A 26,826-nucleotide genomic window follows, 5' to 3' on the forward strand; every position below is an offset into this window, starting at 1 on the left:
AATCACATCTTCTTTACTCTTTTCTCTCCCTTGAAGTAGAAATACTACTTTCCTTTTGTAGCTTCCTAGACAACACGCTTCTCTATTGTCTTACAATTCTCTCAAATCAAGGTGTAAATGTGCAAAAAAACTGCGCGGGAATGACGTGTTAGTCTGTCTCTCCTTGCATGCACGATTTTATGATTTATGATATAGCACTAGCGGCGGATTTAGATGCTAGATCTGAACACATTTTGATAAAACTCTTGTTGGAATATTCCAGCAAGAGGCACCAAGCTAAGCTGCGGAGGTACCCTCATCCACGAGCGCTACGTATTGACGGCAGCGCACTGCGTGTCCTTCCTAGGCGAGCGTTTGAAACTGTCAGGAGTCGTGCTGGGAGAGTACGACACCAGAACCGACCCGGATTGCGAGTGGGACGAGGGGGAGAGGATGTGCGCTCCTAGTACACGGGTTAGTATTGTTGTTAGACTTTTCGAGTGCCATTGCTGAGTCAATCCGAGGCACAATGAGGAGAGTGAAGAGGTATCTACGAGTGCTGCTGCTGAGTGTTACTCGTAATGGCGGTGCACTGCGTGTCGTTTCTGGCCGAGCGTTTTAAATTTTCCGGAGTCGTGCTGGGAGAGTAATGACACAAGAACTGATCCGGATTGCGTGTGGGACGAGGGGAAGAATTAGTGCGCTCCTAATACCCGGCTACTTATTCTTTTGATATTCAGTCGATAACGACTGCCAAGTATACATATCTAAACCTTGCAGAGTATCGTGGTTAATTAGCAGTGTCAGATGTTGCTTGCGTTATATAATTTCCCGCAATTTATCATGATTGCAGTTTTTTTATTAATATATATCTTCAACTTAATTAAGGTTTATATTAAAAATGTTGATCCAAGGGGAAAATATAAAAATGAAAAATTAAAATTCCTCGCAATTTTTTTTTGTCTTGCCTGGGTAAAAGGAAAAGGTAAAAGGAAATTCGTTAACAAAGTAATATTTCTGTGCTTTTTCAGAATGTGACCGTCGATACCATTATCCCACACCCCGGCTACAGTCCGCAGAACTTATTTGATGACATCGCGCTTCTAAGGCTCTCGGAGCCGGCGGATTTTTCACAAGGTTAGTTTCAGTTAGTTTGAACTTTGATAGTTTGCCTTGCAGGGTTAGTACAATTGTCGCTACACAGATCACGCTCGCTTTGTCGTTATTTGTCCCTCGCAAGTATCTAATGCCGGCTGTAGGTACAGTCGCCATCAGATATATAGGAGCGGTCAAGGTGTTCACAATATCTGAACACGCGCTCTAACGCCCTGACAATAGAGGCGTGTTCCGATATTTGTGAGCACCTTGGCCGCTCCGATATATCTGATGGCGACTGTACCTATGCACACTCGTCGAGAGATCCCGAGACAGGTCGGGAACGAGTGTGTTCATACTGCTCACTTCTCGTCGACCTCATCACGTCCCCTTCTTCGATTGGGTCAGATTTTTGCGAGAGGCTCTCGACGTGTGTGTACAGCCGGCATAACGCTAAACAAAAAGTGTGTCTGGTTTGTGTTAATATAATATGCCGTTTAAGGTTTAAGTAGCAATATTGCACTAAATTTACTGTGACGAGAAACTAGGTTCCCTAGTTTAGCTTTTACCTTGCTCACCAATTAGAACTACTTTGAACTCGTAAAAACTCGTCGATTATAATTTATAATACAGTACTTTCCATAGTACTCCATCAAAGGATACGCTTTGTTTGCTTGTCTATGACGCAGTTTCTCACGCATCAAGCACGACTGCGGCTTAGGCAATTAGACAATTGTTGATTAATATCTATGTGGATGGAAATAGCCGCTAGGTCCACATAGTCGTATATATACACCTGAATAGGTGAATGTTTAACCTCTATCCTGCTATTCCCGCTACTTTACATCCGCATTTTCATTCTAGCTTTCTGAAGTGTACCTACTTGGTACCTACCTACTAAATAGCAATCTGTGGACGCTAGAAGCGGTAGTGTACCTACGCTTTATGTTTTATTTTTACCAGTATAGTGTTCTGTCAACAGATAGATCAATCAAGTGAAAGTGAAGGACTTGTCATAGTTCAAATTCTACACGATCGTAAAGAGTCGCACTGAACAGAACCCGGGGGTGGGTCCTTTACTCACCTCTTAAACTTAGATTGGACGTTCAGCAGCACATTTCAGAGCGCATATGTTTATAATGTTGAGAAAAACTATAAAAAGTACCTATATTATTTTCTTCGTGTTTCAGATAACATGAAACCAGTGTGTCTACCATCGACGCCAGAGCTGCAAGCGGACAGCATGGTAGGGCAGCAGGTGGTGGTCACGGGATGGGGCGCCACGGAAGACGGGCTGCAGTCGCCCGTGCTGCTCAGTGTGGCGCTGCCGGTCGTCTCCAATTCGGAATGCCAGGATGCTTACAACGGGTTAGTACCAAGCCTCAACAAATCATTAAATTGACGAACCAGCGTACCTCTCACGGCTCGGCCACGACATTGCGCGACAATTAGCGACGACGGCGGCGACAACTATAGGTTGGAGCGAGACACAGTGATCACCTATGGTTGCCGCCGCTGCCGTCACTGGTCGCGCAAAGTCGTGGCCGGGCCGTTAAAGTTAGCAAGCTAAAGCAAGAGCGACCGGGATATGCGAGTATCGCAAAAGAAACTGCTTTTCGAAGTAACTTCTTGACTGGCGCTTTCATCATCCTCCTAGCGTTGTCTCGTCATTTTACCCCGGCTCACTTGAGAAGCCTGTGTAAAATGTACAATCGGCAACCTAACTCTTCTTGATGCCTTCTTGGATTCTTGGCTGGCGCTTTTGACGATATTTTAAATAATCAGTATGTCATATAATAATTTAACTCCCGTCACACAAGCCATCATCTTTCGACAGTCGGGTAACAAAATAAGTATGAACTGAAATAAATGTCATATACTAAGAAAAAGTGACCAAGGCCTCCAGTGCCCCAGGCTGGAATCGAACCAGCGTCCTCTGCTATCGCGGCAGGTGCCTGAACCACTCGGCCACCGGGCCACAGCGACATTAGTCAAATTTTCCAAGTATATGCACTTCCTACTGAAGGCTTGTGGCGCCCCCTGGCCATCTCTAAGGTAGAACAGTATGGTTCGAACCTTCTATCTGGATCATTCTCATGATGATACCGAGCTAGCGAGAGAGATCAATACTATGAAGTATTTGAACAAATTAAATTATTTTTCAGAAAATATTTTAATTTGTTTTTATCAAATAGAAACACTACTATATAAATTATAAACTGAAATAAAAGTCATATACTAAGAAAAAGTGACCAAGGCCTCCAGTGCCCCAGGCTGGAATCGAACCAGCGTCCTCTGCTATCGCGGCAGGTGCCTGAACCACTCGGCCACCGTGCCACAGCGACATTAGTCAAATTTTCCAAGTATATGCGATACGATATTATGGATTGTACCCTCTCAAATTATGGAAGAGCGGGGCCTTCTGCCACAAGTATATTTTATACTTAAAAGAAGGTTCCAACCTTATTACTATTGTAATGGAAATTGTAACCCTTAATAAACAATTTTTCATTTTTCATTTTTCATATGCACTTCCTACTGAAGGCTTGTGGCGCCCCCTGGCCATCTCTAAGGTAGAACAGTATAGTTCGAACCTTCTATCTGGATCATTCTCATGATTCTATCTGGATCCAAGTTCGAACCTTCTATCTGGATCATTCTCATGATTCTATCTGGATCCAGATAGAAGGTTCGAACCATACTGTTCTAGCTTAGAGATGGCCAGGGGGCGCCACAAGCCTTCAGTAGGAAGTGCATATACTTGGAAAATTTGACTAATGTCGCTGTGGCACGGTGGCCGAGTGGTTCAGGCACCTGCCGCGATAGCAGAGGACGCTGGTTCGATTCCAGCCTGGGGCACTGGAGGCCTTGGTCACTTTTTCTTAGTATATGACATTTATTTAATTTTATAATTTATATAGTAGTGTTTCTACTTGATAAAAACAAATTAAAATATTATCTGAAAAATAATTTAATTTGTTCAAATACTTCATAGTATTGATTGGCAGCGCCATCTCTCTCGCTAGCTCGGTATCATCATGAGAATGATCCAGATAGAAGGTTCGAACCATACTGTTCTACCTTAGAGATGGCCAGGGGGCGCCACAAGCCTTCAGTAGGAAGTGCATATACTTGGAAAATTTGACTAATGTCGCTGTGGCCCGGTGGCCGAGTGGTTCAGGCACCTGCCGCGATAGCAGAGGACGCTGGTTCGATTCCAACCTGGGGCACTGGAGGCCTTGGTCACTTTTTCTTAGTATATGACATTTATTTCAGTTTATAATTTATATAGTAGTGTTTCTACTTGATAAAAACAAATTAAAATATTTTCTGAAAAAGAATTTAATTTGTTCAAATACTTCATAGTATAAAATAAGTATGGTTAGAGGGACATACAAATTTTAATTGAAATCTTTCTTTCCAGTTCCCCTCGCATCTACAACCGTCAGATGTGCGCTGGCGGCGTCCCAGACAAGGACTCCTGCGGCGGAGACTCCGGAGGCCCTCTCCTACATCCAGGGGTCGTGGGTCGAGTAGGGCTCCGCTACGTGCAGCGTGGGATAGTGTCCTACGGCTCTAAGCGATGTGGAGTTGGAGGCTTCCCTGGTGTCTATACCAGAGTAGGGCACTATATGGACTGGATTTTAGACAATATGAGGCCTTGATTCTTATAGTGTTATTCCGGAGGCACCTAACACTCAAGAGTCGTAGGTCCTACGGTTCTAAGCGATGTGGGGTTGGAGACTTTCCTGGGCTATATGGAGTGGATACTGGATAATGTATGCGGCCTTGATTCTTCAGGTGGCCTCTTTCAGTCTGAGGCCGCACGGATCTCTGGTGTACTTATGTAGCGTTTTGTACTTAACGTGTACTTCGTTTGAATAAAGATTCTTTAGGTATATTGCCACAACAAATGCCACAATATATGGAAAATCGCAGCCATGAAAATCCAAAATCTTACGTAAATGGGGCATTATCTATAAGGCGAATATTGTCGATGGCGCTTACGCCGCACAGCGTCGCGCGGTATTGTATTTATATCGGAGCATGGTTAATAATGGCGTAAGCGCCATCGACAATAAGGTCCCTTTTCATAGATAACGTCACAAATAGGATTGTATTAATTTAATTTTAAACGATGACAATGTTGTATTGGACATTATACCTACGCGCTTACGTTTATTAGTGCGCTAAAATTAAATACTCATAATTATGTGCTGTTTGTAAATAACGATTTAGTTTAAGTATTTAAGCTTCGTAAATACGTATAAGTTGGTATATTTAAGGTTTCCGTTATACCTGACCTAATGTGACTTAGTAGGGCCACTTGCGCCATCCACAGGGTCACTCAGAGTTAAGCGTTAACATGGGTTTAAATTGTACTGGAAACTCCGGGTTTAACCGGTTAATCCCGGGTTAGTGGCTAACCCTGGATAACGCACTTAAGTTGTCGTGTTATTGCATTTGATCTAATGAACCTTTAAAGGAAATAACAAGATAAAGTTTAGCCTAAGGCGTCGTTCAGAAATCAAGTGATCATATTTGGCCTATTTTTGACCCCCCCTCCCCCTTGGTGATTTTAACGCAAACCCCCCCCCCCATGCCACAAGATCACGTGATAACTATGATGCGGGTACCCTTAGACGCTAAGTGATCAAGGCCATGGGCGGCGATGTGAGCTTTTATTATGAATGATTTAAAGTTGGTGCGATGAATGTTTTTTATTGGGTAAATACGCACATAAAATAGAGCGAATTATTTGATCTGATTAAATTTTTGAGTAATATTGTTGTTTTTGGCTTTCCCGCTTTGAAAATAAAATTACATACACGTGATATCATCTCTGACCCCCCTCCCCCATCGTGATCATAGGTGTTATTTTTCTTACCCCCACCCCCCCTCTAAACGATCACATGATTACTGGACGACTCCTAAGAACTAAATGAAAGGATCAAATTTAAATAGTCGTGAGTCATACATGAACATGATCATACTAACATTAAGGTAATTTTATTTTATTTCTTAAAAGTCCATCAGTCTTCCAACTTAGTTGAAGAAACGACTAAAAGATAAGATTCTTGCTCAAATATTTTCAAGGAATAAAAAGAGCCTTTCCGCGCGGGTATTGGGAAAAGGTGATTTGATAAAATATTGCACGAAGACCACGAAGTATGCAAAAATATATGAGATAATATTATTTGTAGAACCAAAGAGCATGTCATATATTGTTGCTCACTTCGTTGTGCCAGATATATTTTAAATTAATTTATGATAGAAGTGTATATGTGCCGAATTAACTAGTCTGTATGAATATGTGCTATAGTATTTTATATGAGTAGGTAAGTACTATTATAATATATATGAATAAACAATAATGATTATCATATAAATTTTCTTTAACCTTTCATATGTGTGTGGTCAAAAATCGCGGGTTTAAACCTTGGTTGTGCTGTTAAAGAGCAGAAAAAATCGTTTTCGAAAAAAAAATCAAAAAGATAATGATCCTTATCATACACAGACCAACTTTGCAGACAACATGTTAAAGTTTGCAACCGACCGAGGTCCTAGGGTGAGGTCTCTTGACTCTGTTCGTACCGTTTGGCTTCGAGACCCTCGCCCCGCGCATTTACCCTTTTAAAGGGGCTCAGTAAAATGATATTAGAAGTCTAATATATCATAATGATATAAGATGACAATTCTTTGCGCCGTAGCGAACGAAACGGTAATCTCTCTCTAAAGACTCTTTCACATTAATGCGACAGAGACATTAGCGTTTCGTTCGCTACGGCGTAAGTAGGTATAAGATTGGCATCTTGGCTGGGCACCCAAAATCACTGGCGACCGTAGAGCTGGCAGCAGTGGCAGCTTTCTCTCTCAACTCGAAGTAAACGATAAGGAGCTACTGCTTGCTACTGCGACACAACGGGAAAATGCTGCCAGCATCTACGGTGGTCACTTGCAATAATATGCTACGCTACGAAGGCCGCAAAAATATCTGACGCGATCTTATTTGTACAGTCATAAGAGCGTGTCACTTATTTTTGCGGCCTTCGAAGCGTAACATATTACTGCACGTGACTGTACAATAGTATACCGCAGGAGGATGTTATAAGTACTTATTCATGGATTGAAAATTTGCTGTCGCATTGTGTTATCGACGATAATATATGCGTTCACTGTATACGACCCCTTATACTTTATTTACGATAACTTATCGTAAATAAAGTATAAAGGGGTCATCCATTAATTACATCACACGAATTTCTAGGTTTTTTGACCCCATCGCCCCCATTGTCACACTTGGTCACATTTGGCAAACCCCTCCCCCCTGGTGTGATATCAAATTTTTTCAACGAAATCGGCAAATCGAATTAAGTAGGTTGTACTCGTATTTTTAATATTATATCAAAAAAGAAATATTTATAATTTTATAACGCAAAACTGATTAGGAAAGAAAATTAAACGAATAAAAATGTCTATCTTGCCAAAAACTTGTTATTTAACTGTACAGCGAATTAAATAATTTAAATAGTTAGAGTGACGTCACAAAGTTTGTGACTCCCCCCTCCCCCCTGTCACAACATGTCAAATATTCTTGACCCCCTCCCCCCCCTAAACGTGTGATGTAGTTCATGGATGACCACTAATGAGTTAGGTCACTAAAACGGAATCTGTAGGTAATATTGGTCATAATTCGGTAGGTATGGCAATACGTAGATTTCAGGATCAATAATATAAGTGACGTTATCTGGACAAACCACCAACCAATCTAGGTGGTTTTGATTCATTTAATAGTTTCCGACATGTTTGTTATTTTGTAAGAATTGTTTTATGTCTTTTAGTAGGAAAAATTATTTGCATCTAGGCTAGATTCCTAGATGTTGTATCTTAAAATGGACTTACCATCCAACGAATCTGAATTAAATAATTTAGTACAGGTATGTTGTGTTTAAACCTATGAAATGCTGCATTATACGGCACTAAAAAAATGTAGTTATACAGATTGATTCAGGAGACGAGACGTAAACAGGATCAACCCCGCGCATTCAGCAAATTATAAGCAACTGTTTCGTAGCAGTAAGAGTATAATAGAGTCTGTACGGAAAGAGAAGAGTCGTGGAATGTATTAGGCCTCTTCTCTTTCCGCAGAGACTCTAGGAATATTATATCTATGACTAGGTATCACTGTCAATATTGTCAATTAGTCTGTCATGGCGTATACATATATTATTATACTCTTTGGGCTTATCGATAAAAACGCTTAAAAACGATTACAATTTTATTATCATTTAAAATTACTGATACAATCTTGTTTTATACAATCACAATGTAAACTTATTTTGACCACTCGAGAACGCGCGAAATAAATTTCTAGTGGAAAGTGGAAATTTATGAAGAAGAAACGCGCGTTCTCGATCTCTGTTCGTCCATCTACAGATTTACTTTGGTAAATTCCAACCACAATAATATTTATAGGTTGGCCTAGAGAAGCAATTTTAGAGATTTCTAAACTCAAAGCTAAGCTTTGCAGTGAGTACTTTGTGAGAAGGCTAATTTCTTCTCGTCTATTAAGAATTAAAAGAGCGTTTTCAGATTATCGGATGTCATAACGAACTCATAGAAGTAAAATGTAGAAAAGTGCCTTTAGAGTGTAGCGTATCCGCCAATCTGAAAGCGATCTTACACTACTTAATATAATTTTCTTGCACGAACTTTGTATAGATATGAATATGATTTTCAAAGCGTCAGCTCCCTCTATACAAGTTCAGGGGGCCTAGCCAACGTAACGCAACGAAACGAAACGCGATCATTTCTATACATTATTTACGATTATCTTAGCGTTTTGTTTCGTTTTTTCAAACGACTGTCATCTTGGCTAGGCCCCCAGTTAACTCAATTGTTGTACCCATACCTATTGAAAATAGTCTAATATTAACAGACGGAATATGCAATGGCTAACTGTGGGCTACGCGGGTGCCGTTCAGCCGTAAGCGACAAGAGCCAAGGCGACAGTAGATTCAAAGGACCCTGCGGTCTCCCAGACTGCCAAAACGAAGCATCAGCGTGGGCAGGAGGTTCAGGGCCACATGGATCGAGGCCGGGGTCGGGGAGGCGGAGAGAATCGGCCTGTGGCCTCCCATGGTGTGCGGACACAAAAGCTTGCAGTGAAAGCAATGAGTGCTGCTTGACCGGAAGGCGCGATACTTCGGTAAGGCTTTATCTTTGGTCGTTAAGTTTAATATTTCTATTAATAATTAGCCGGGTCCACATAGAGCGAGCATTCGCGCGAGGCAATTTCCTCGCGCACAAAAGGCCAGTGTAGACGTGCCTCCGAGGCGGCGCGCGAGGCTGCGGAGGCTGTGCTTGGAGCAGTGAAAAGCGCCGAAGAAGACGCACGACGCACCACCGACGATGGATCGGTGTGTCGAAGCACGTCTACACTAGCCGTTTTGTGCGCGAGTAAATTGACTCGCGCGTATGTTCGCTTTGTGTGGACCCGGCTTTTGATTCGAAGCGTCCTGTGGTCTCTCAGACTGCTGAAATAAAGCAACGAGGGCTCAGAGCTGCACACGCGCAGGTTCGGGTTCAAGAGGACAGTTCTACGGTCCAGAAATCGTCGTCGAGCGTTGTTCGCGGTAGGCCCTCTGAGGCCATGATGTTTCTTCCTAACACTTTAATAGCATGGTCTCATCCGGCTCTGAGGACTAGTCCGAGATAGGGACAGTGTGAAAACGCCAATACCTCAACAGCTTCATGCATACTTTCTCTAATTATTCGCATCCTTTACACATTCATGTCTTATAAACATGATCACCTGATATTGACCTGGAATCTCATTCTAATTTAACAATTAGATTGATTTTGATCAGCCCTTGACGATTGTCTTGGTGATTGGAGCGCATCTTACGCACGTCTTTCACTTAATTTCGTATGCACCAATCAGCGAGAACGAACTTACAAGGTCGTATCAAAATCATATTAAATTGTTGAATTTGAATTGGTCTTCTGCACCTAGGCGTGCGATCGGACCGGTTTTACGGCAGCCACTTCGGCAGGTGTACGTCCTTTATCTCGTATAAACTTGTTGTTGCACTATTAATGTTAAATGATTTATTGTAATTGCTATATAGAGGTCTTCACATTTAAATAAATGATCATGGCTGACCAAGTATTGTGACGTAGGTAGGAGTTTAATTTCTTTGTTTTCCAAGAATATACTATTTATTAAAATTCGAAGAAACAATGTTTAAAGACGTTTTTGAAGTGACATTACAATACAAAATACTCTTTACAGTAGGTATTACATATGGTCATTTGTATGTGCAATGTACTGCAAATCGCGTGCGATTGTCGGTGACGTTTGGAGAGGCCATTAGAAAATTTTCATATAGGGACAAACTTGCTAAGTAACTGTTCTATAGGAAAAGTTTATTTACAGGTCTGCCGCTGGCTCAGTGACACATCCGAAGTATTATGGGCCACTTGGAAGAAAATCCGGGACGACCCATACTACTGGTCTCTCTTCAAGGCCAGTGTTTACTTCTTATTGGGGATGAAGCTGTTTGGGGACCTGGCTGCCGAGTTCAGATCAAGACGTTGCGTGCCGAGAAGATAATGTTTGGATAAAATATTTAGTTTTCGAATAATACCTATGGTTGCTGAATAACGTTAAATTTTAGTCATAAAATTTTGTCGTTTACTTTTCATCACATTCGTAAGTACCTGATATTTTCCTGTCCAGCGTTCTAATCAACCTATGACGAATTTAAAACCTGGTACTTGCGGTTCTGGTCAGGTACAGTTCTGTCAGAGCCGGAGACAACACCTCTGGAGTTGCAGGCGGCTATAGGCTACGGTGACTGCTTACTATCAGGCGGGCCGTATAAAAGTGAGACGGTACCACTCATATTTTATTACTTTCTCACTTTGGCAGATAGGTACCCATATGCGTCCTAACCTGCTCTTACACTGCACTGATGGAGTGCAAACTAGTTTTTCGACGAGTAACCAGCTAACCAAACCTATTTTAAACTTCATTTTAGTCGATATGTCATATCAATAAATATTTCTAGATATAGACGAGAAAGAAGAAAATGTACCTATGTTATGCCTAGATCTTGAAGACGCTTAGTCACTAACTGAGACACGTTATGTGACCATTTGTAAACCTTTTTCATATTGACATAAAGTCCACAAATTGTCAGCTAACTTGCTATTGAAACAAGGAAAACACGCAACTCAGACCAAGATGAGCAGTGTTAACTTAATCACTTGCTACACAACATCTGTCTTCAAAAAAAATATTTATTTGTTGTCCATGTTGATAACCTTTGGGTGATCGTCCGAGCTCGCCGCTTAAACACCAGTCGGTCGCGGTCTGCCTCGTTGTGCAGATCTCGGTAATTAAATTAATTTCTAGTGTACTTAACAATTAACCTGTGATGTTACATAAAATCCTGTGTTTTGTTGCGCTGGCCATAGCCGTGACTGCTCAAGATCGTAAGTAACCGGTTTTGACTATTATTGTGTGAACTTGTCCGATTACTCGATTATTTCAATTCGCGAATATCAGTTTTGATGTTTAGTTTGTATGTTGATAAGTTAATAAAAACAGTCAATAAAGATATAATAAGTCGCCGTGTCTTACGTAGGTGAATTTTTTTTTATGGAACTATATGGAAAATAATTCAAAACCAATTTTAGATAATGACTAGACCGTTAACATTGTGATTACAAATGTTCATGTAACTGTTAAAGAATCAATTAACTAAGTAATAGGCATTAACTTAAATGACTTGCTGCGGTATTTCCCCTCACCAGAATAAAGGAAAAACGAATGACAAAAACGGGGAAACTGGAATTATAATAAAAACGAAGATATCTTAAAGATCAAAGTTCACACCTGATACGATCGTGTGAAGAACATGTTTAATTTGTTTATCCTCGTTAAGCCCCCTCCAGACTATGCGCGTGAATCGCGGGCGAAGCCGCGAACGCGAGTGTGGAGTCGATTTCGCAGGTCTGCGTTCAGGACTCCACACTCTCGTTCGCGGCTTTGCGCCGCGATTCGCGCACGAGTGTGGAGGAGGCTTTAGGCTATGTTTTCCAAAGTTAAGTTTTATAAACTGAAAAAGATATCATACAGTAAAGAAAAATAAGTATTTTTTGGACAAAAATATAGGTACTGAACCTAAACAAAACCCGAATTGTAAAGTATTATAAAGAAACTCGAGCGAGTTTCATATTAATTATAAGAGACTGAAAAATTGAGTCGAGGACTCAATGGACTCGAGTCTTCACACTAATTTCAAGTCTATTTTTCGGGTGCTTTAATTTCAGGAAAATGCAACAACGGCGTGGCGTGCATCCCACTCGCGCAGTGCTCAGGGCTCAACAGCCAGCTGCAGAACGGTAGGACCGACGAACTGGTCGCGCTGCTGAGGAAGCTGCACTGCGGCTTCGACCACGACGACCCTAAGGTACTTAGTATACTTTATATTACAGGGTCTCCAAAGTTTTTTACCTGAGGGCCATATTGCGCCTCAGAAACGTTCGCGCAGGCCACCGTCGGTTTTTGCGCCGGGGAAGGGTGTCTGGTTGCTGTTGTTAGGAACAGTTCCACTCTTAATGAATGCTGAACCCCTGGAGCCTGGCTCCCGCGGGCCGGTGGGCACTCGCTTTGGGTGTCGCTGTCGGCGAGCCGGATTTGGCTCGCGGGCTGGGGTTGGGAGACCCCTGCGGCTTATAATATTCGACTTAAGCAACGACGCTTCCGGCCACGCGACATTGGTAGTTTCCGACTGTGTGGGAAGATCTTGGCAACCAAATTGTATTGCGACTTGGACAACTTTCGAAGCTTGGTTACCAGCCGTGTAGTCCGGTTTAAAAAGGGGAAGTCTAAAAGAGAAGAGGTTCGAAATTCGTCAGGATTTTTGCCAGCATGGCGTGAGTAAATTGAGATTTCTAGGCGTCATTTGGTTTAGTAGAACTGGTGATGATCATGATCCTATGGTTTGATGAATTGATGATCCATCAAGTTTCAAATGCTTGTTAAATGCAATAAGAAATAGGAGAGGCATGATGGTAGGACACCTTATATGGCATGACAACTTTTTCCTAAACATCCTGGAAGGCAGGATTGAAAAGACAAGAGAAGAAGGGAGACCTAGAATCACTTATCCCAGCCAAATAAAAAATAATGCGTCGTATGAGGAAATTAAAAGACTGGCACAAGAAAGAGATGATTGGCGATTACTCCACGGACAAGAGCAAAGCTCTTAATGTTATGATGATGATTAAATTTCAACTGAATACAATTCATAATATTTATTTATTGTTTAAAGAGGAATCATCTAGTAGCATCGTCAATGCCAAACATAATCATTCTACCGATAACCCTAAAGGCAAAGTACCGGAATTGTTTCATCGTATAAACTATCAGTCTGCATGTAATTCTAAAAACCCCTTGAGAATTATTAACCACTTCCTCTTACTTATTTTAAAGTTAAGATATACACGCGGCAATGGTGTGTACATATATAGGCCGACGAACTTTACAATATTATACGGTTCAATACAAGATGAAAAACCTGAGAAAAGGCTGAGAAACGAACGAAATAAAATATAATTTCTGGAAAAAAAAAAATTTCCGAGTTTTCTCGAAAAAAGTGTACCCACTTATGGATACATGGCCTATTTTTACGGGAATAAGAGAATCGACTTTTTTTAAACAGAATTTACTTACGATCCCGATCATGCCCTTAAACAGATAACCGGTACTACTGCTATTGTTACATGCTGTAGGTATACATAGGTACCTACTTACTTAAATCTAACTAATTAGTGCTGTAGTAGTACCTTCTTAAGCTCTCATTAATATTTTCCAGGTATGCTGTCCCCCCGAGTTCCAAACGGAGAGCCAGCCAAACAGAATAGGCGTCGGTTTCACTGGCTCGGAGGCAGCAGGCAGCTTCTCTGCCCCGGCTTCCAGTGGTGATTCTGACAGCTTGCTGCCCAGTAACAGAGTGTGCGGCATACAAACTAACGACAGGATTGTAGGTAGGTATTAATTTCTAAGGTTTATTGCATAAAAGCAATCGTAATATACAAAGGCGGGCTTAATCAGAGTTCCAAACGTAGAGCCAGCTGACTAGATTAGGTGTCGGTTTCACTGGCTCAGCGGCAGCCGGCAGCTTCTCTGCCTCGGCCTCCAGCGGCGATTCTGACAGCTTGCTGCCCAGTAACAGAGTGTGCGGCATACAAACTAACGACAGGTTGTAGGTAGGTGTTTATTTATATTTACCGTCAAGTGAGTTAACTGGGGACAGGAGGGCTTACATTAGACAAAGGAAATATTTCTAAATTTCAACTAGTGGCTCTGAGACCATAAAAAATCGCAACAAATTACAATGAATTAAATGTTCTATTCTTTTTATAGGCGGAGAGCAGACGGAATTAGATGAGCACCCGTGGACGGCGTTGCTTCGATACGACAAACGTAAGTTATTTGGTACAAAACCAGATATTGTCAAAACCACACCGCTATCATTTTCCTATACTTAGGTAATTGTTTTGGATTTTTGCTTTGGCTCGCTTAGAGAACTTGGATCCCAAGTTTGACAGCCAAATCCCTAGAATTGGCGCAGACACTCGTTTTGAAAACCCTATAACCTTCTTAAAAATAAGGCCTTATGTAGTATTAGTGCGAACTGAAGTTTGTACACACGACGTCCAATTTTGTAGCCACAAGTCTGACCGTTAGAGCAGTGTTTTTGAACCTGTGTGTCGCGACCCCCTAAGGGGTCGTATATCATCCACCAACCGTAAGGCAATACGTAAGCGAAACATTTTGTTACGAATCTCTATTCCTTACCATACATTTTATATTCCACAGCCCGTGGGTGGGGCTTCTACTGCGGCGGTGTGTTGATATCCGCTCGGTACGTCATGACTGCTGCGCACTGCGTGAAAGGCGCAGATCTGCCACACAACTGGAGATTGTAAGTGTTTGCACGTAATGTAAGAAATAACTACCTACCTAATATCAGAAATTACTTCATCAAAGTATATTAAATTAATTCCTTAGCGCTCATTTATAAAAACGTACTTATACCTAAGCAAATCCAAAAACATTGTCATTAATAGCGTGATATAGAAATCCTTGTGCTCGGTTCAGCGCCACCTAGAGTGCCATTTTGTAAAATTAACGCGCGTCGCGAACAATGGGGTTGGTTACCTACTGTCAACTTTTTTTTCATAAGTGGCCCCAGCATATGTTTTACCAGTTTCTAAAGGGCTAACATTCAGGGCATATTTTTTTAAAGAACAATAATTTGACACTATTTATTTATTGAATCTTTATTGCACATAAGAAAACACATTGCACAAAAGGTGAACCTAATGCCATAAGGCATTCTCTACCAGTCATCCTTTCTACACACAACTACTCTCAACTCAACTATTCGCAGGATTTAAAGGTAAAACCTACAATGGCACCATCTGTAAAATACTTCGACCGACCTAGGTGTTGCCCTAGGGTAGACAGTTCTAAGTATACTAGATACAATACAGTAGATACCTCCTTACAAAAACTTACTGTCTGCCTAAAGTTACAATTATAAAGTCAAAATAAGTAAAACATTATTTGAACATTTTTAGGTCTCAAGTCCGTCTCGGAGAATGGAACACGTCGAGCACAACAGACTGCTACGGCGGCGAATGTCACTCCGGCATCCAGGACGTGCCGGTGGAGCAGGTCATCGCCCACGAGAACTACGACCCGAACAACACCAACCAGCATAACGACATCGCGCTGCTGAGGCTGGCGAGGAAAGTGCAATTTACAGGTTCGAGACATTTAAAAAGTTTAATCTAGAACAGGGGGCCTACCGCGAACCACGTTCGACGTGTTGCCTCCTAGTAGAAGAGCCGGCCGCAAATTTTCTAACCGACTTGATACCACGATGAAATGCACAATGGTTTCCTATAATATTACCTTGCTCACATAATCTCGTCTGCCAAGGTGTTTCGGCAGGAATAGCCTTGGCAGACTTATATACTCCTGACATGAGGGTTCATACCTACCGACTGGAATTGGTTTCATGGTGGTATCAGATGGGTTAAATTAGGGGTCCCGGTGGCCACCTTTGAGAGCGTCTGCCAAGCACTTCCGGCAAAAAAAATACTGGCAGACTTCGCTTTTCTGTGTCTACGTGTAAATTTCTAACTGCTGCCATAACTATTATTTCGGTATCAGATGGGTTAAATCAGCCTTCTTTTTCGTACTTTCGGCAAGTTCCGCCGTGGCAGACTATCGAATTCGGACTTAGCATTACTTTTATGGGAAACCATTGTGCATTTCATCGTGGTATCAAGTCGGTTAGAAAATTTGCGGCCGGCTCTTCTACTATCCCTGTCACGCTTACGTACTAATTTAAAAAAACTCTAATTAGTTTTTAACGATATGAATGACTATGAAATGTACTTTGACTTACCTAATTGTTATTAATTTATTTTTATTAAATTCAATGGATTATTGTACATTTAAATTAAAATACCTAATTGTAATAGCACTGTTTATTTGAATTGAATTAATTGTTTTGTTAGTATTAGTTACGTAATGTGTAAATGCCTGAAAAGGTAAGATTTTAGTTATATAAGTTATTAATGTACTTAATGTGCTGTACATAGCTTAAATCTATTACACAATAAATTACAATTACAATTAAAGGCAGGTAGTTACCTACGACAAAGAGGCAACACGTCGAACGTGGTTCGCGGTAGGCCCTCCGAACTTCCTAATGTGTACAATAATTTTCTACAGTAGGTACTGTGCACGCACTAGCAACACTCTTTTCCCCCTTTACCCTTTGAACGCCACGCTTATCGTGCGCGGCGCGTCATCGTGAACCTTATCCCAATGTACAAAGGTTGATTATTGGGCAGTAACCGCGCGCGTCAGTTGGCGTCTTTGGCGGTCAAAGTGTTAGCCACAGACAACGGACACATTGTCTGTGGTGATAGCTGACTTTTAGTAGGTCTACCAAACAATGGCCTACAATCAATCTCTTTGATCATCGATTGCTCTCTATCGCTTGCATTTGCACGAGTGATAAGAGGAAAATTTCCTTCCAGTATCCAACGAAGTGGTTCACAGATAACCCTTACCTATGACTTTTGAATAAAATCATAGAGTAATAAAAGTAAAGAAAGAGTGGTAACTCCATACATCTTTTTTCTTACCAAAACGCGCGTTATTTCGTAGTCGACATCTAGCGTCAAGTAGCGGAATGTATCAGTACTGATAGTCGACAATAGATGTCGCGGCGAACAATAATATTATAACCGGATTACTCAAAACTCTATTTTTAACTCCTTCTGCTTCTAATATTAGTTGTAAATTGTTTTAGTACTATAGGTACCTACATGTTTCGTCAGTAGCTACACTTGTGACATCTTGTGTTAAGTAGGGGTACTGATAGTTCCACTACTTGACGTTAGATGTCGACTACGAAATACCGCGCATTTATCTGTGATAAAATTCTGTCTACAAATTTTTTTACGGATTCTGCGTGAACAGTGTTGCTAGATGTATAGCCTATAGACATTCATCTACACATATATCTGAATTTATGATGAAATAGTTCTTATTAGGGGTCATCCATTAATTACGTCACACGAATTTCTAGGTTTTTTTACCCCTCCCCCCCTCCTTGTCACACTTGGTCACATTTGGCAAACCCCTCCCCTCTGGTGTGACGTCACATTTCTTCAACGAAATCGGCAAATATTTATTTAATATTTAATCAAAATATTTTTGACAAAAGAAATATTAGTAATTTTATAACCCAAAACTGATTAAGAAATAAAATTAAACGAATAAAAACGATTATCGTTTCAAAACCTTGTTATTTAAATATTTTAAATGATAATTAGCGTATAAAATGATTTAAATACATTTTCGGTTACTGATGAAGTTAAAGTGACGTCACAAAGTTTATGACTCCCCCCTCCCCCTTGTCACAACATGTCACATTTTCTTGACCCCCTCCCTCCCCCTAAACGTGTGATGTAATTAATGGATGACCCCTTATTGATGGAAGTCGACGACCGAGCCTAAAATAAAGCTCATTGTTTCAGTAGTCGTAAGCAACATTTTTAATTTGCATTACAGACTTCATCAAGCCAATTTGTCTGCCGTCGACGGATACCCTGAGAACCAACACTTTTGAAGACTACGACATGGAGGTCGCAGGCTGGGGTAAAACTGAAACACGTAAGTTCAGCCTTTTATATGTATGTTATTGTCAAAGTTAGAATTTATCGTAATCTAAGTACCTACCTACCTACTACCCATAATCTTTTTTTAAAACCTGAAGTTGAAACTCAGGTAGGAACAATAAAGGAACATATTATCTACCTACTTCTTAGGTATGTTTGATTTAAGTCAAATTGTCTCTTAGGGGCTGTCCATAAATTACGTCATCGATTTTTGACGATTTTGGACCCCCCCCCCCCCCCCTATAATCATCCAAAAATCATGCTTCAAATGACCCCATTTCCTCCTACTTCATGCTACCGTCATCCGATGTCCAGACCCCCCCCCTAATTTGAAATGACGTAATTTATGAATACCCCCTTAATGATATCCACACAAAATGTACGGTGCCGTATCAGCGGCACCTAGTGAAGCTGATCGTAAAGAAACTAGGAAAAACCCAGAAACTTCACTAGATGGTGCAGAAACCACAACCATACTTTTTGTATGGACTTGATTGTAAAATTTTACTATCAACTAGAACCATCTAGTGCTGCAAAGTACCTACCTACCTAATTTGTCTTTACACTTTATTTATTTTTATTTTATGCTTCCAGGTTCAGAATCGGACGTCAAACTAAAAGTCCGCGTACCAGTGGTCACCTTGTCGGAATGCTCGCAAGTGTTCCGACCAGTCGGCCGGCGCATCATCAACAAGCAGATCTGCGCGGGCGGCGTCGCTGGCCGCGACTCCTGCCGCGGGGACTCCGGCGGCGCGCTCATGGGCCGAGTGCCTACTGTAGATAACTGGATAGCTGTGGGGGTTGTCTCCTACGGACCTTCGCCTTGTGGTACCGCTGGCTGGCCGGGCGTGTACACTCGTGTGGGCGCGTATTTTGACTGGATCGTGGACAAACTGAGGCCTTGAGACTGATGTTAGATGTTAGGTCAGGGATCTTCAAACTTTCTGGCTATGGCCAGCTTCCTTTTCGTGGGCCGTAATTTGGAGACCCCTGTTTTAGGATATGTAGTAAGAGTATACTCATTGCGGTTGTGCCATTTGAAACCGACGTAGGTTTTTCTGGTCATGTTTGCCTAGTACTTACATATTTATTATAGAAGACGTGGCTTTCACTAATAAAATACCTAAAGAAATGTTTAGGTACCTAGGCAATACCTAAGTACTTACTTGTTAAAAAAATAATACAGACGATTGAACCTGAAGCAGTATCAACGCATTATCAGATTTTTATATTTTACATTAAATTACAGGAATTGCTTATAATTAAGTTAAAAGTTTAGGTTAAAAAACGAATAAATAATACTATATAATTTCATTTGATTTTTTATTTATTTAAATAAGTTACTAATGTAAATAATATAGTTTTTAATTTATTTATGGCCTTCACTAATCACAACTCCCGTTGTTAGCCAGCACCTTGCGACTCACAATCCAAAATATTTACTTTTACAAAATGTTCATCGAACAATATAACTAGGAATGATTCAATACCTAAGACACTACAATTAAAATTATGGCCTTCGACAAATAGTTCGATCTACATATTTCTTTATAGCGAATGATTTAGGTATTGTAATTTAAGACGAGGCAATGAAATAAATGATAATTAGGTATATAATCAGGAAAAAAGTAAGCTACTACCAAATTAATGTCACTTAAAAGTACCAGTAATTGACACACAATTGTGTACCATCGCCCACACTGTTAACTGTACATCGGTGGACCTTATGCCTATTGTAATAAGGTCCAACGATGTACAGTTAGGAGTGTTGCTGTTTGTACGAAAGTTCAGGTAAAAAAGCAATAAATAAAGATAAACTATACAATGTTACCGTATAAGAAGTCTAAATAATTGTAAATCGACGCTGACAGTTTTGCCTCTTCTTAAAATGCAATACCATATTTGAAGGTGAAGACTATTTACGAAACGCTTAAATAGTAGCACTGTATATAATATATTTTAAATACTGATAAACCCTTGGCACATTAATAAATGTTTGTACTACACGAATAGAAGTTGGCCTCAAGAACTTTGTCCCACTCATTATAATATAACAAAAGTTAACTTACCTACAATATATTTTAGTGAATGTTTATAAATTACAAATATAGGCAAGTTGCCGTCAATAAAGCTTACAAATACATTCATAAATGTTGTAAAAAAGAAAGTGAAAATACAAAATAATAAAATGTTGAGATTCATAGTAACTTTCATACTTAAATTTAAATGGAATGCAATCCAATGGAATGTAGAAATACTTGAAAAGTAAATATGGTTTACATATTATATGTAGTATATAAATCAGGACATTATTAGGAAACAGTGAGAAAAAAAAAATCCTATTAAATATAATTTAAGATATTATGATAGAACATAATTAGTGTCTACTAAATAAAATATAAGTCAGAACAGAGGTAAGTATAACAAAACTAATCTATTTTAGCTGCATGAAGAGATTCACTTGAAATATTGTCCAACACATTACTAAGAAACTCCATATGTTTAAATATTTCACTAGAGTTAGACCAAGAAAAGTCTGCAGCGATTTTGATAGCCCACGCAGTGCAATTGTTATTTATACGTTATAATTTATTATAAGTTTGACGTTTAAAATAACACTTGTATTGCGTGGGCTATCAATATCGCTGCATACTTTTCTTGGTCTAGCTCTAAGAGACATTTGAGATGAATGCCTATTTTAAATATTTTAATTAGTAGGTGATATTGATATATAACAGCCGTAAGCCTTTATAAAGCAGAGGGAATATATATATTTCTCCACCTAATTATGAACTTTATATTAAAGTGATACGGTTCAATTTTGCATAATTCCTGAGAATCCTGAGACGCTTATGCCTTGAGAATATATTGTTGACATAACCTCTAGCGGCCCACGATACAAGAAAAAAATACAAGTCAAATTGAATTTGTATTGTTTTAAAATCAAACTAAATGACACAAAAGCAACTCTGTTCCATTTAATAATGGTTTAAATTTCATAATTTGTTGTACTATAGTTCGTTTTTTTAACATTCCAAAAAAGGTAAACAATCTTGACATATCTCGGCAAATATGTAACAATTATGAATCATATACGATTATTTACATTCTTTTGCTTTCATAAGTAATAGTTATTAGTTATTACTGATTTTTAAAAAGCGTTTTTCAATTAATTGAGTCTTCATGATCCCATAGTTTTATAGGGTTCTGTACCCAAAGGGTAAAACGGGACCCTATTACTAAGACTCCGCTGTCCGTCCGTCCGTCCGTCTGTCTGTCACCAGGCTGTATCTCACGAACCGTGATAGCTAGACAGTTGAAATTTTCACAGATGATGTATTTCTGTTGCCGCTATAACAACAAATACTAAAAACAGAATAAAATAAAGATTTAAATGAAGCTCCCATACAACAAACGTGATTTTTGACCAAAGTTAAGCAACGTCGGGCGTGGTCAGTACTTGGATGGGTGACCGTTTTTTTTTTGCATTCTTTTTCCGTTTTTTTTTCATTATGGTACGGAACCCTTCGTGCGCGAGTCCGACTCGCACTTGCCCGGTTTTTTTTTCTAATGCTAAAAAAACGAACCATAGTAAGTATTAGTACCTTGGGTTGCAGAGGGTAAAAATGTTTGTTATTTGACCTTTACTCATCTACCAGTATCACACTCTTCATTTTTTTGTTAAGAGGCAGCCGCTATCTCCAAACCAATATTAGCATCCTGTGGGATAGCTGGTTCCTCGTTCTCAATAACTTCCTCACGTTCCCCAGCTTCTTCATTCTGTACTTCCTCAACTTTCTCTTCAGTCGGGGAATGTACTTCATTCGTTCCGTTGAGATCACCGTTCATCTTAGGTCCGTTAGTTAGGAATTCCTGTAGTTTCTTACCGAAATCCGGGTCCATTTCTGTGATTCCGGAAAGTAGTCTGTCTTTTTCTTCACCGGTCCAAGTGGGATACCATTCGTTGAATAACTTTATCTGTAAAAGAATATTAATGAATGTTATTTTGATTGCATAATGATTAAGTTAGTGTAACATAGAAAGGGAAAACTTTTTATTGGATCACACAATCAATCTTCTAATTCAACTGTTTATTAGCCAAATATTAGAGTTAGAATTGATTATCTCACTAAGATATTTTTTTTATTGCAAACTAGACACTAAACCCAATAAGTACATACAATTGAAGTTACATGAAACTTGGCATGGACATTCATTCAAGCTACTCACATTCTAAAAGGTGTTTGAAAAAATCTTTAAAAATTTTGATATTAAGCTCTACAAACATATAAAAAAAAAGCATGGGTAATATATAAGATTAAGATTTTAAATTTATGGTCACAGGAATCTCTTTCAAATGTGGTCAATTTATATAATTATAGCACAGAGAAATCAACTTACTCTGCATTGAAACAAGCTGACTGGCTTATCCTCACAAGACAAGGCTGCAAGCGTGGCAGCCAGCTGGTCCGCCTTGCCTCCTGACGCTGCAGCCAGCACCGGCAGGAAGTCCTCACGTTGCAGCTCACTGAACTCTCCAAACCACTGCAGAAGGTACCGCAACTGGGCCTCCGATGTTAAACCCGGAGCTGACATCCTTCTTGCCAAGGGTCTATGCTCACCTGAAGTTTTTAAAATTACATTAGGTTTTTCAGCCATTCTTTTTTTAAACATAGACAATAAAAAAAGTAAGTATGTGATTGCTCTGTCAAGGTAAACTTGACTGTGGGTTGTTTCCATGAACAATTGAATAATGCAATAGAAAACGAGTCTAGACCGACCGTGATTAGTAGTAATTAAAGCATAAGACAAATGAGTCATAACAAGAATGTGATAAACATTAATCTAATGATGATTGCCAAAACTTGTATAAACGTCTTACAGTCCGGCATCACAGACAAGCACACTGCTGAGTTGACAATAAAGCTCATGGTTTTTTTTTAACTTTAACACGAGCACTGGGATGTGAATCTAAAGCGAAACTGAAATTAAACTTTCTATGATCACTGCGCCTACTCGACTGCATCCAAGCAAGGTTAACCACCTAGCATTTAATTTCACCTTTCAACTCGGTTATATCACTAGCGAGCATCACTTTCTAACCATTGATTAAAATTACCATAATTCACGAGAGATTACGAGATGAAACTGTGTTTTTATGTAATATGTGTAACCGTTTGTACCTTACCTGTTACGTTCACCGTTCACCGGACTACAAGTATCACAACAAATGTTAAAAACAAAACTTAAAACGAAAAATAAAGAATCACGTCACTGCTATTCAGTATAAATTAACAATCGTTTTCGGAAAGTAAACAATAGAGTAGATTCTCTCGTGTTGAAAGTAGTAAATTGTAATGTTTTTTTTCTTTAGTTCGATTCCGTCCGTCACCGTCACTTTGTCTTGGTACGAGTAGTGTTGTGCTAACTATCAAGTATCAAGGTACGTGTCGATAATTTCTCATTCGAAATAATAATATGAGTTAGTAAATAGTGAACAAAGAACTTGTAATAATTATGTATGTATAATAATATAGTTTTTAATATTAAATAAAGCCCTTGCTACACGGTCGCCGACAAGCCTTCTAATCGTCTGACCTTGGTCCGTCCCGGACCGTCCCAGACAGTTGTTTCCAACAAAATTTGACCAAAACTGACCAAGGCCAGACCAAGGTCAGACGGTTAGAAGGCTTGTCGACGACCGTGTAGCAAGGGCTTTTAGTAAGGTTCTGGGCTATAACCGCGAAAATGGAAGTTCGCAAATTGCGGGCATTTTTCTCTGTCACTCTTATTACGCCTTCATTGGAGTAAAAGAGAAAGATCCCCGCAATTTGCGAATTTCGGTTTTCGCGGTAGCCCCTCTGTCACTCCCGTTAATAGTCCTTAATGCTTTCATTGTGACTCAAGTAGCTCTATAGTAGGAGATCCCACATATGGTCGACCATCACCAATCTGTCTGACGGATGAAACTATGAAAATATGAAAGAAAATATGTTCCAGAACATAAATAAATAGGGTTGCCTAAAGAAATATGGTCAAGGCTATTTTTAATAAATTTTTGAAAAAAAAAATGTTTTCCTCTAATTTCACCGATTTGTCTGACGAACGAAATAAGTTTCAATGGAAAGTATACAACTTGTACAACATAAATCAACTAGGTTGCCTATCTTTTTCCGGTCACTACTATGTGGTTGCCGTGTTTAAAGGGGTGATTTTATATCGATAATTGCTCACTCAAATAAAATTAAAACAAACTTGATCAGTTAAGCCGTTTATGAGTTATCGCTAAAAGTCTTACCTTCTTATTTTATTTAAAAGCCTGGCAACCCTTATTTGTGACCGGATTTTTGCAGGCAACCCTATACCATTGTGTTTGCAATAAAATTACCATCATTTTGATGTATAATTCAAGCGTCAGACAGATAAGTGCAATTATCGATATAAAATCACCTCTTTAAACACGGCAACCACATAATAGTGACCGGAAAAAGATAGGCAACCTAGTTGATTTATGTTGTACAAGTTGTATACTTTCCATTGAAACTTATTTCGTTCGTCAGACTAACGCGCGGTCAATTGTTAAAAAGTTTCAGTTTTCAAATTTTTTTCTTTTTTATACGCCTAATAGTCTAGCTTCATGCCAAATATCAAGTTTCTAAGTGATCTAGAAGTGGGTTAGGTTTTTGGTTTATAAGTATTACCTAATTAATTTTTTTACATGTAAATATCAATAATTTCCAGTTTTCAGATTTTTCCCTATATATACACCTAATAGTCTACTTTGATGCCAAATATCAAGTTTCTAAGTGATCTTGAAGAGGGGTTAGGTTTTTGGTCTATAAGTATTAATTTCTTTTTCCATCGAAATATCAATAATTTCCAGTTTTCAGATTTTTCCCTCTATATACACCTAATAGTCTACCTTGATGCCAAATATCAAGTTTCTAAGTCATCTAGAAGTGGGTTAGGTTTTTGGTCTATAAGTATTAATTCTTTTTTTTTCCATCGAAATATCAATAATTTCCATTTTTCAGATTTTTCCCTCTATATACACCTAATAGTCTACCTTGATGCCAAATATCAAGTTTCTAAGTGATCTAGAAGTGGGTTAGATTTTTGGTCTATAAGTATTAATTATTATTTTTTCCATCTAAATCTCAGTAATTTCCAGTTTTCAGATTTTTCCCTCTATATACACCTAATAGTCTACCTTGATGCCAAATATCAAGTTTCTAAGTCATCTAGAAGTGGGTTAGGTTTTTGGTCTATAAGTATTAATTCTTTTTTTTCCATCGAAATATCAATAATTTCCATTTTTCAGATTTTTCCCTCTATATACACCTAATAGTCTACCTTGATGCCAAATATCCAGTTTCTAAGTGATCTAGAAGTGGGTTAGATTTTTGGTCTATAAGTATTAATTATTATTTTTTCCATCTAAATCTCAATAATTTCCAGTTTTCGGATTTTTCCCTCTATATACACCTAATAGTCTACCTTGATGCCAAATATCAAGTTTCGAAGTGATCTAGAAGTGGGTTAGGTTTTTGGTCTAAAACTATTAATTATTTTTTTCCCTCGAAATATCAATAATTTCCAGTTTTCAGATGTTTTCCTCTATATACACCTAATAGTCTACCTTGGTGCCAAATATCAAGTTTCTAAGTGATCTAGAAGTGGGTTAGGTTTTTGGTCTATAAGTATTAATTATTTTTTTTCCATCGAAATATCAATAATTTCCACTTTTCAGATTTTTCCCTCTATATACACCTAATAGTCTACCTTGATGCCAAATTTCAAGTTTCTAGGTCATCTGGAAGTGGGTTAGGTTTATGATCTATATGTCAGTCAGTCACAAAAATGCCGGTTTTTAAACGTAAATTTATCAGTAACTGTTTGAGCTACGTTTATGAAATTTTGTATTTTGGACAAGCTAAGCGGCTTGAATACATGTGCCAAATTTCATTAGTGTAGGTTAAGTAGGTTTCAAGTTGTGAAGGGGTCAAAAGTAGCTCGAAATGGTTCGTGTAATATTACACACGGTTGCTGCGTCGCCAGTTCCTTTTTCTTTGAACTTGGCTGGACACGCTACCGCGTGTCTAGATACATCTGTGCAGGAAGGGATAAGGACACGAAAGAGAATTTCGCCCGAATTTGTACCGTTTGCATTGAGTAATATTTTGATTAAATATTAAAAAATAAACATTTATTAATATAAATGAATATTTTTGCTTGTACAGAGTTGTACAGAAAGTGTTAAAGTATGTTGGAGACGGTGTATTTAAAGACTTTCCAAGTACTGGCGACAGTAGGTATCTACTAGAAAACTTACGCTGTGTGTGGAAGTATTTTTTGAAGGCGCAAGATTCTCAGAGTGCAAGTTGTGTAAAGCAATAATAAAACAACGGGGCGTAAATATACCAGTAATGTCTAATAATTGTTCTTTAAGAAGTTAAATAAAGAACTTTTCAT

At 39.2% G+C, this 26,826-nt stretch overlaps 2 protein-coding genes across 5 annotated transcripts in view; one reads left to right on the top strand and one right to left on the bottom strand.

Annotated features, from left to right (window-relative positions):
• LOC134799693 (uncharacterized) overlaps positions 1 to 19,668 on the top strand; it is a 38,119-nt gene extending 18,451 nt beyond the window's left edge. The window contains exons 4-16 of the mRNA XM_063772130.1: positions 263 to 453; positions 1,011 to 1,116; positions 2,265 to 2,442; positions 4,499 to 4,736; positions 9,348 to 9,494; positions 11,523 to 11,574; positions 12,415 to 12,554; positions 13,962 to 14,133; positions 14,513 to 14,572; positions 14,969 to 15,074; positions 15,733 to 15,920; positions 18,248 to 18,349; positions 18,949 to 19,668. Of these exons, the coding sequence (XP_063628200.1) occupies positions 263 to 453; positions 1,011 to 1,116; positions 2,265 to 2,442; positions 4,499 to 4,736; positions 9,348 to 9,494; positions 11,523 to 11,574; positions 12,415 to 12,554; positions 13,962 to 14,133; positions 14,513 to 14,572; positions 14,969 to 15,074; positions 15,733 to 15,920; positions 18,248 to 18,349; positions 18,949 to 19,259 (1,991 nt within the window). The 3' untranslated portion in view covers positions 19,260 to 19,668. The remainder of the gene's footprint in view (positions 1 to 262; positions 454 to 1,010; positions 1,117 to 2,264; positions 2,443 to 4,498; positions 4,737 to 9,347; positions 9,495 to 11,522; positions 11,575 to 12,414; positions 12,555 to 13,961; positions 14,134 to 14,512; positions 14,573 to 14,968; positions 15,075 to 15,732; positions 15,921 to 18,247; positions 18,350 to 18,948) is intronic.
• A 2,299-nt stretch (positions 19,669 to 21,967) lies between these two features.
• On the bottom strand, positions 21,968 to 23,727 carry LOC134799473 (uncharacterized protein C14orf119). Of its 4 annotated transcripts, none has more exons than XM_063771883.1 (3): positions 23,543 to 23,727; positions 22,756 to 22,976; positions 21,968 to 22,332 (listed from the first exon to the last, which is right to left on the bottom strand). In XM_063771883.1, the coding sequence occupies exons 2-3, from the start codon at positions 22,948 to 22,950 to the stop codon at positions 22,036 to 22,038; spliced, it is 492 nt and encodes a 163-aa protein (XP_063627953.1). In that variant the 5' UTR covers positions 22,951 to 22,976; positions 23,543 to 23,727; the 3' UTR covers positions 21,968 to 22,035. The 4 variants fall into 4 exon arrangements, with proteins under 4 accessions (XP_063627953.1, XP_063627952.1, XP_063627951.1 ...); XM_063771882.1 differs by having other exon boundaries at positions 21,969 to 22,332; positions 23,550 to 23,726; XM_063771881.1 differs by lacking the exon at positions 23,543 to 23,727 and adding an exon at positions 23,237 to 23,459 and having other exon boundaries at positions 21,969 to 22,332.
• Positions 23,728 to 26,826: the final 3,099 nt, after the last annotated feature.

Source organism: Cydia splendana, chromosome 18, assembly GCF_910591565.1.
Source record: "Cydia splendana chromosome 18, ilCydSple1.2, whole genome shotgun sequence".
Taxonomy (NCBI): domain Eukaryota; kingdom Metazoa; phylum Arthropoda; class Insecta; order Lepidoptera; family Tortricidae; genus Cydia; species Cydia splendana.